Source organism: Thalassophryne amazonica, chromosome 20 (assembly GCF_902500255.1).
Source record: "Thalassophryne amazonica chromosome 20, fThaAma1.1, whole genome shotgun sequence".
NCBI classification, from domain to species: domain Eukaryota; kingdom Metazoa; phylum Chordata; class Actinopteri; order Batrachoidiformes; family Batrachoididae; genus Thalassophryne; species Thalassophryne amazonica.
The window spans coordinates 21711069-21721614 of NC_047122.1; the positions used below are offsets into that span (position 1 = coordinate 21711069).

A 10546-nucleotide genomic window follows, 5' to 3' on the forward strand; every position below is an offset into this window, starting at 1 on the left:
CTGTGCCAGCATCAAACCTCCCTGTGTCCATGCTCTCCGGTTTGCCTTGTCCTCCAGGCCCATTCAGTTACAATGCTGGCATCTAGTGGCGATATTTGTGAATTACATCTCAGCTTTGATTGTGTTCTGTCTTTTTTTTTTTTTCATTCTGTATGTGTCACTTTCCAAAGTCAAAATTTTATAAGAAAAGAAGAAAGTACATGATAAAACTTTATATCAATGTGTCCAAATTCGTAAGAATCAATAATGATAAATTTAATTCTAAACCTCTTGGGACTCAGAAAATTTCAAAGTGATATCCACAGTAAAAACCAGAACATCTCAAGAGAAGGAAAATGAAAATGCCATAAAAGAAAAGTTCAAATTCTTACACCAAATTAAAAATGAATCATGCAGACCAACAAATATAAACAGTTTGAAATAAAATTATGCCCTGATTTCAGTAAAAATAAATAAATGTCAGCAACGTGACAAATGAACAGGGCTGATAAAGTATGTAAAATGTGTAGATAATCTCTTGAACAGTTTTAAATATTGAGATTATAGGGTAATATTTTGAATATTATGAGACACGTGACCCACATTTTTGATTTACTGATTTATGAATCCAGCATTTATCAACCTCTTCTTTTCTGCTTATCCCTTTAGGGGTCACAGGGGGCGCTGTGTCACATCAGTTAGGGAGATTATATTGTATTGTATTGTATAGGTTGGGTGGACAGGAAGATCGTTGAACAAGGGTGCAGTCGTTCCATGCAGTTATCGACCTGGGGAAAAGTTTGTGGGTTTTTTTATGTGCTCATATTGTTTGGATTGTGTGACGTGGTTAAATGTGAACACAAACGAATGTATTTAAGTATTTGGTTGTGTGTGCAGGTCTGAGTCTGGTGGTCGGTCTGGTTTTGTACATCTCCAGTATCAACGACGAGGTGATGAACCGACCCAGAGAACCCGAGCTGTTCTTCCACTACCACTACGGTTGGTCCTTCGCCTTCGCCGCCTCCTCCTTCCTGCTGAAAGAAGTGAGTGGTGGAAGCGCGCTCACACCTTCACCCACGTGTTTAGACACACACACGTCATAGTAACGCTGCAACAAATCAAAGCGTTTCCATAGAATCTCTTGCTGAGGTGGTACATGCACGTTGACAAACGCAATATGCACTACGTGTAAGGTTGCGCATGTGCTGCAGTTTGTACTAGAAGTGGGCGGATCCTAATATCGCTAATATCGATACCAACACTGGTATTGATATTGAACGATCCTCTTGTAAAAAGATCAATACTCAAGCTTTTTTTCTCTCCCACATGCACTGACTGCTGCATACGCAGGTTCATCAAAATCTACTCTCTGTGTGTTAGAGCAGCGCTGCGCTGTGTCAACAACACGGAGCAGCGCACTTGTATAGTGGTTTGTCAGCCTCTACCTCAGGAGATTTTGTTTAAGTTGTGTTGAGTGATATTTTTTAAACAAAAATGTTTATTGTGATAATAATAGTATTTTAGTTGTCACATACAATGTTTGACGAAATTCTATCCTAGGTCTTTTGGATCCTTTGTATCTGTGAAGCTTAAATATGAACAAGTATCGGTATCGATATCGGCGATACTGGGCCTGTATTTACTTCGTATCAGATCAATACAAAATTCCTGGTATCGCCCACCTCTAGTTTGTACCTGCTGCAACCACAGCTGATTAGTCATGTTTGGTGTTTTACTGTCTGCTGATTGGTGAGCACCTCTGAGAGCTGGAGAACATGCAGATCAGGTGATCTCCAGAAGCAGCTGTGGTGACCCCCTGCTGTTATGGTTAAGGTAGTGCACTCTAGTTCCATGTGTAACTTTTCTTTATGTGGAAAATTAAACATGCACCTTCCTCTTTTTCATATATTTGAAAAATTCAGCATTTTTATTTAAATTAAAAGCCTCAGTTTGACAGCTCAACGCCATGTTTTAGTGTTGCATTGAGTGACACAAAGAAGTGCATGATGGGTTGTTTTCGACAACAACTGCCATAAAATGTAATAAACTGTCTTTTCAGTTGCCACAGGGTGTCCAGCAGAGATCCACATTGGGATTTGGGAAGTTTTACACCAGATGCCCTTCTTGACATGACTCCAGTTCATACTGGCAAAGCGCACAGGCCCTCCTGGCCTTCCATCCAAGTAGTACCCAGGACCCACTCTGTTTAGCTTCTGAGATCTGACGGGATCAGGCTCACACAGCGAAGACTGGCTGCATAAAATGCAACAAAATAATGCACAAAATGGAGAAATTCAACATTTATATCAAGAAACAGATAAAATTCTGACAGAAATAAGATGCTGCGTTTGGCTCGTGGACTGAAAACGTGGCGGTATAATAACATACGTGACTTCCAAAAATGCACAAAGCTGTTGCACAAAATTGGAAATGACCACTGGCAATTTCAGAAGTGGCCCATATCCACAAGTATTGTTCAAATGTAAGCTTTTTTTTGTTTTGTTTTATTTTGTTTTGCATTTCAGAAAGAAATACTAAAAATATGACAGTGATTCAGGATTTTTGATGTTTTTATTTATCTTTTATCATTTCTATCTAGTTTGTTTTGTTTTCTATTTTTAAACATATTATTTTTGAAATATGTAGTATAATATACCCCCGCCTCTTGCTGTATGGCTGCTGGGATGGGCAGAAGCTCCCCCCCCCCCCACCCCGTGACCATTAATTGGGCTAAACAGGTATCGAAAATGAATGTATAATATATTATTTTCTATTTTAAATTAAATTTTCTGCCATTTTTTTAATTGCTTTGTGTGCAGAGGCAAAACTACAAAATTAGCATCGCTGTCCAAATACTTATGAACCTGACTGCAATGCACTGCTCCAGCAAGGCATGCAATAGTATCATTATTTTTCTGTAAATAATGAATATTTCTGTTTGTTTGTTCACATAAACACACACACGCAGACTGAAGAAAAAAAGAGGAATGAGTATTTGTTCTGCTGGTGCATGCTCACAAGAGTGAGAAAAATCTTTTTTTTTTTTTTTTAATTGGAGGATCATATCTAGAGATTATCACAAGATGAGTCAAGGGAGCACAATTCACCATCACCAAAAAAGTAAAACTTGAGGTAAAACAAAATTGTGACAGATGACAGCATATGCAATCTGAAACCTCACCACTAGGTGACACTAAATCCAGCACACTGCAGCTTTAAAGTTGAGCTAACTTAGAATTTTATGTTGTTGTTGTTTGTTGTTTGTTTTTTTTCCTTGCACACAAACTGTCATATATGAATGTCCAGAAGGGGGCAAACACACACAATGTTCAGCTCAATTGATGTCTGTGGAGGAGCTCATCGTCCTGCCTGCATCAGTATTCATAAATGTTAACAGCTTTAATACTCGAGGGTGGCAGCAGCAATGGGGGGGGGGGGGGTGCTTCAAGTCTCTCTGCTGCAGTCCTTTTATTTTTTTCCTCTTTTATTCCCTCTCTTCTCGTTTTTCCTCTCCTCCTTGTTATTTAGTTTTTTCCTGATCTAATTTTCATCAGCACACCAGTTTCTGGCCTCCTCCTCCCTCATTTTCCTCTTTGTGTCACAAAATAATCTCCACAGTAGCATCATCCCTGTTTTTGTGTGTGTGTATATATATATATATATAGAGAGAGAGAGAGATGTATATATATGAAGAGTTCAGATGCAAAATCCGGTAAGTATTTTCTTTGTAAATGGAGAAAATGCAGTTGAAATGGATATTTAAGGAACCATTTTCAGAAAATGCACAGACTTTTATCACTAAATGAAAACAGTTTTATCAATTTTTTTTCATATTTTGCACACTGGTGGTCCCCTTGACAGCCAAGTACATGTTGGCCTCAACTAAAAATTTATGGTTTTGGAGATACTGGGTTTTGCATTTGAACCCTTCACACACCCACACACACACACACATTTATACTCATCTCCTCAAATGACACACCTTCTGGACAGGTACCCAACAGCGACACCTAGTGTTTCCCCTCATTTATTTACTTCCTTTGCATTTCATTCTAATGTCCTCTGTCCTCTTTTCATGTCCTTTTCTCTTCACCTGCTTCCTCCATCCGTCTTTCTTTCATCTCCTCTGTTCATTTAACCTTTAGTCCTTCCTCACTGTTCTTTTTCTTCTTGTCTATTTTTTTCCCTCTTTTTCTAATCTGCGTTGGCGTTGTGGCGTTTTTCTCCCACACTTGTTTATTCCTCTCTCTCATAAAGGCATGAACACGTTGGCTGGTGTTCTGCAGCTGTGACGTTGCAGCGATGATGTGGTGGAACATTTATTTCTCTCCTGCTGCAGTGATGATGTCGCGAGTGAATACTGAATGAGCTGTGAATGCTCAGCGGATGCTCTGCTGACACCCTCAGTACATTTTGGATAATGGCTGATTCCATCAAGGTGCATGGGGCCTTTTTGTCAGCCGTCTGCAGATTCATTGAGTTTTTTGTTCTCGTTGCTGACGGCGGAGCGCTGCGGTTCACGGAGGACGGCGGTGCTGATTCTGCACTTTCCTAAACGCTTTCTGCTTCAGCGAAACTGCAGAAAATTTCCATTTTGATTCCCTGTGGCAAAACATGCACCAGCTTTTTACTGGATGTAAGTTGACAATGATGTAGAGTGTCTTTGTCAGTTTCTCCACAGACGAGCTCACAGACGTTAGATCTGCTGATCTGCTGCCTGTCAGACACATTTTCCCACACAGCTTCTTTTTTTTTGTACAGCTGCAGAGTCACTAACAAACAACGCAAGGTTAAAATGTTACCCACAGGACGACTGGTTTAAAGCGACATCTGTGATCAACACCAGTGTGTGACTTCTTAGTGTTGGATTAACACTGCAGAGAGTGCATGTGGTCACACTGAAAGTAATGTGAAATCAACTCTATCATAATGTTGAATTAACTCTATTATACTGTAAATGGACCATATTGGCGCCAATCTTTAGTTAACTCTCTGGTGGAGTTGAACACTGATAGAGTTGATTTCACACTATAATAGAGTATCTGTCAGGGTGTGAAATCAACTCTGCTGTATTGTAAACTCTGTTTCTGCTGATCTCAATTTTAACACTGAGTTTAACAATCTGTTGTATCACCAGGACAGGACAGAGTTGATTTGACACTATGATAGGCACTCAAGGATTCAAAGATTTGTATTTATTTATTTATTTATTTGGGGAAGAAGCTGTTCTTCATCCTGGTCGTCCTAGCTTTCATGCTGTGCAGTCTCGTGCCCGAGAGGAAGGTGGCAAACGTTCCATGTGTAGAGTGGGAGGGGTCCTTCATGATGTTGGCAGCCCTGCTCCTACATCTGGTGGTGTATATGTCACCAATTGCCAGGAGAGTGCTCCCAGTGATCTTCTGTGCAGCCTTGAACACCTGTTACAAGGTCTTTCTGTCTGCAGCACAGTGACACATGAGGTGAGGGTGCTCTCCACTGCACTCTGACAGAAGGATGTGAGGACTGTGGTGCCCAGTCCAGGCTTTGTAAGCCTCCACTGGATCAAAGTATGAAGTCAACTCTCTCATGGTGTTAATTTTAACTGTGTTGGTGCTGATCTTGATTATAACACTAATATAGTTTAACCCGTTTATGCCCAGATTTTTTTATATAAGTGAAGAAAATTGCAGTAGTAACTTTGAGATTTTTTATTGTCAGTAGAAAATGACAGTGATACACTTTGGCAATAATTGTTACAAGTGAGGATAGTTTTTTTTAACCTAGGACAGAGTTGATGTGACACCACATTAGGTAATCCAATCATAGCATAAAATGCACTGGCTTTGATAGAGTTTATTTGTGTTGATCTTGATTTAACTCTCTAGAGCATAAACCTTTGGTCCCACCAAATAATAAAACCATGAATAAAGAGCCACGTATGACTTTGTCAGAAATTTCAGTGATTATTTGAATAATGAACCACATATATGAACATTGCACAAACTAAAAACACTGCAAGCGAGTGCGAGTGATTGCGTCAGCGCACACAGCACAGCTCATAACGAGATGTTAAATCTATCATAAACATGCTTGTACAGCTGATCATGAGAACGAATGAACATGCAACTGTTTTACCAAGCCATTATAATATAAACATTACAAATAATTACCTTTTAGACTTTTCCAAATACGTTCTCCACCTCATGCAGCGCAGGAGAGAGAGAGGAAAAAAGCTGCAGATGAATGGTCTTCTGTGATTCCTGAAGTGATTAGAGGTGTTTTCAACAGCCAAACTCTGAGTGAAAATGATTAAGCCACTGGAAAATAATTATTTTTATACAGCGTCCAGTGCAGAAAGTGGTTGGGATTGTCACAACCAAGTGCGAAAGAGTACGGCGCCAAAATAGCCTGTCCTGTCCTTGTAGCCACCAGGTGCTCAGATAATGGGCTGTTAATAGCCTCATCCTCACCACTAACATGCCTCTAACATCCTCATTTGTCCTCATAGTACCTCGTGCACAAACTGCCCCACACTGTTTTTGCTAAATTTTGAACTTCTTGGCAGTAGCGCCACGCTCAAAGATGAGCCTCGTTAGCCGAATATTCTGACTCCACTCGTAACAAAAAAAAAATGCTGATTGGCTCATTATTCAAAGTTCATTATTCGGTGGAACCAGGGCTTAAGTGTCTTGCTGATTCCAACCAGGTGATTTCACTGACTAATATCACTTTGCGCAGAGGGCATGAGTTAATCAATGGTGGAGTTGGTGGTTACAAAGAAAATCAGCACCCTCTTGGCACTTTCTGGAATTTCTTTGACACCTATGCACTGGAGTTTAGCACTAATACTTTTTAACACTAGTATTGACAGTATTGATCGTAAATTAAATCAACTGTCATTGTGTAAATTAACTGTATAAGTGCTGATTTTGATTTAACATTCTAGTAGAGTTCAGCACTCAGGACAGAGTTAATTTGACATTTTGAAGGGGACCACGAGCACTTGCTGCAGGGTTAATTCAACACTGCACAGTGTATTCTGTGCAGATGTTATTTGTACAACTATTTGCTGGAAAAGATGAGATTTAACCCACAATCAGTAATTCAGTTTGAAATCGTGCTTCCGTCCCTGCGACTGATCGTTGCCCGTTATCCTCATGTGTCTGAATTTGCGTCAGGAAGGTCATGTGCTGTAAAACATGTGCTCTGCAGATCTGTAGCGAATCTGTTGTGGTGAGTATGAGCAAGCGGGATAAGCCAAAAATAACTTAGGCATAATGTAAACTTACATGACCACTTTATTAGGTACACTTTGGTGGTACCAGATTTACAGCATTTTACCTTTAGAACATCCTTTATTCTTGTTGGTGTAGATTTGACAAAGTGCTGGAAACATTCCTGAGATACTTTGATCCATTGTGACATGATGACATCACATAGTCGCGACACCATGACATCACCAGCACCCTGAGCTGTTGCTACAAGCTTAGGTGATCCACGCTTTCGGACTGTGGCACTACCATCTGAAAGTGGTGCCTGGTGTGGTCTTCTGCTGTTTCCAGGTTGCCCATATTGCCCGTGTTTGAGATCAGCTCTGACCAGTCTGTTCGCTCTTCTGTGACTGTCTCGTGAGCCACTGCTCACTTGGATGTTTATTTTTCTTTGACCCGTTCTCTGCAGGCCCCAGAGATGGTTGTGCAGAAAACCAGTCGCGAAACTAAATTCAAATCAGTCAAACATCTCAACTTCTGGTCATATTAAAAGTCGCTAGTTAGATGTCACTTCTTAAAGCAATTAAATCTGGTTGGGTCTTCCCTTCCTTCCTTCCTTTGCTTACACTCATCCATCTCCCATTTGTGGAAGGATGTTCATGTGGCATTGCTGCTGTTCCGCCCTCACTGACAGAGAAGATCAGATAAACCAATCCAAGCATCCTCTGGAGTTTAGTGGCTTTGTGGACCATCGCTCAGAGTCATGATCCAAGAAGGTGCAAAACTGCACCACAAATAATAAGCAACCACCGCACCCGAGCTTTGGTGGCTCACCGCGCCCAGGCTTTGGTGGTTCACACCAAAATACACCCAGGTATTTATACATGTGGTCCACCTCTTTCATTTTTTGAGTGGTCACTGAGGGAATCATTTGTGGCCACTTTAGAATTAGAAAACATAAGCTTAGTCTTATCTGCATTTAGAACTAGTTTCAGCTGAAGTAGTGAGTGCTGGACAGCAACATAGGCTTTCTGCAGGGATTCAGTGGCCTGGACAACAGTTGAACCACAGCAATAATAACTGTCATCAGCATAAAAATTCAAATTAGCATCTGACACATTAGAGTCCAAACCATTTATATAAATAATAAATAAAAGGGGACCCAATACAGAACCCGGTGGCACCCCTTTCTGGACAGTAACAAATACAGAACACAGACCACCATATTTAATGTACTTAGTCCTGTCACTGAGGTACATTGAAAACCAGGCAACTGCTTGCTCTGAGAGTCCCGATTGAAGAAGTCTGTTTTAAAATATGGTCAGCAGTGTCAAATGCTTTCGACAATGATAATTATTTATGTAGTAACTGAGCTAATTAGCTTAGCCCAGTCAATACAATGGCTCACCAAGCCAGTTAGCCAGGCTAAGTAGCATTTAGTCTTCTGTGACTGGCTCTTGAACCTCCATTCAGTGGACATTTATTCTTTGACCCGTTCTCTTTAGACCCCACAGATGGTTAAACAGAAAAGTCAGTTCACAGAAAACATTCAATCCAATCCATCTAGTACAAATGTCCGTGCCACGTTAAGTTACTCAGCAGCTCGTTTTCACAATGGAGACACACCAAAAGCCACTAAGTTAACAGTTTTGATTTTATATACGACATAAAAGCTCAACAAAGTGAGGTGTTTATTTGTTTGTTTGTTTGCTTGTTTTGGGGTCCTGTTATCAGATTGATTGATCTGTGCTGGTCTCTGTCCACCACAGGGGGCAGGAGTGATGTCCGTCTACCTCTTCATGAAACGTTATGCTGAGGAGGAGTTATACCGGCCACACCCTGCCCTCTACCGCCCTCGCATGTCGGATTGCAGTGACTACAGTGGGCAATTCCTCCATCCGGACTCCTGGCCCCCGCCACAGCGCGGTCGCAGCCCCTCCGATGTCTCCTCTGACATCTCCATCCAGCTCAACGAAACGCCACCCTCGAACCAGCCTCCCAAAGGGTGCAATAGTTCCCAGGCGACGCCGTCTTCCTCTGGGCCGTCGTCAGCGGCCAGCTATCAGCTCCAGCCAGCCTCCTCCTCTTCCACCTCTTCTTCCTACCCCCACTCCTCCTCCACGCCACATCCGCTGCACGCAACTGCCACCCTGCCCAGAGTCTCTCACACTCCCTCCCACCCTCACCCGAGCGGACCACCATCGCAATCCCTGCCCATGGCCACACCGCCGTCGGCCGTTCCTCCCCCTCGTTACCACACTCTAATGCGAATGGGCGCCTCGCCATGTTAAGCTATGTGTGGGGGCTGGTGATGGGGGGCTGGGGAGGTTAAATTGGCTCTTTTAAACATCTGACACACAACAGAACAACACACACACAAACGCAAATTCTGTAGCATTGAAGTGTTTGAGAGGAAGAATACAGCAGAGTAGAAGAAGAAGAAGGCAGGAGGTTTAAGGAGATCAAAAAGAGGAGAGAAGAGGGGAGGCGGGGAAGGTGGGCAGAGGGATGACTCACCGCTGATTCCCGGCTCGAGATGAAGACAGACACTTAACAAAACTTTTAACGTGGTGGGAGAGGATGATGGAGGGAAATGACGATTAGTAGCAACAAGACATTTGCAGGGTTTCTGGCAGATGCGTTTAACATCAGGACCGCGAAGCAGCAGTAGTAGACATTGGGATTAACTCCAAAACGCTGCTCCGTTTTAGAAGTTCAACAGTACATCTGACCATAAATGCATCACTGGTTCCTTAATGAAGACACTCCCTGTTTTCTGTGAAAGGTGCCAGATATCATCCATCATTTAAATTTTATTTATTTATTTAATATAAGTGACAGCTGTCAAAACCTTTTCTCCGGAAAATACACATTACAAATATCTGAAACGATGAGTATAAAACCTGTTTAAAAAATACAGAATTTTTAAATGTGATCACATCCCCGATGATGTGCATGATCCAGTGTGACAGCAACAAAATCGACTAAATTTAAAAAAAGAAATAACAGTTTTGTAGTGATGAGTTTGCTTTGAAGGTGGTTGTCATACTAGCCATGAAATATAAGTCAGTATCATAAAATCCTACTGTCCTATGGATGTACGAATGCTCCACACAGTATGGGAATGTGACATATTCCAGAACTGGACCTGAACTCTGCACAAGACTTCTGGAATTGCACAAAGCCTTAGCTCGGCAGTATTGTTTAAATAATTTACAAATTGTTTATGCATTTCAGAAAATTTAACCTGAAACCATTTCAGACAATGATTTTGGAAGGTTGCTGAGACATCAGGATTAAAGTCTCATTCTGACACTAGAAGCTCACAGCGCCATTCCAGGTTTGGGAGTGAAAAACATCTAAGTTTATCCACATTC

The 10546-nt window shown here is 41.5% G+C and overlaps 1 protein-coding gene across 1 annotated transcript in view; it reads left to right on the plus strand.

Annotated features, from left to right (window-relative positions):
• cacng7a (calcium channel, voltage-dependent, gamma subunit 7a) overlaps positions 1-9824 on the plus strand; it is an 81755-nt gene extending 71931 nt beyond the window's left edge. The window contains exons 5-6 of the mRNA XM_034160190.1: positions 877-1022; positions 8939-9824. Coding sequence (XP_034016081.1) covers positions 877-1022; positions 8939-9460 — 668 coding nt within the window. The 3' untranslated portion in view covers positions 9461-9824. The remainder of the gene's footprint in view (positions 1-876; positions 1023-8938) is intronic.
• The last annotated feature ends 722 nt before the right edge of the window (positions 9825-10546 follow it).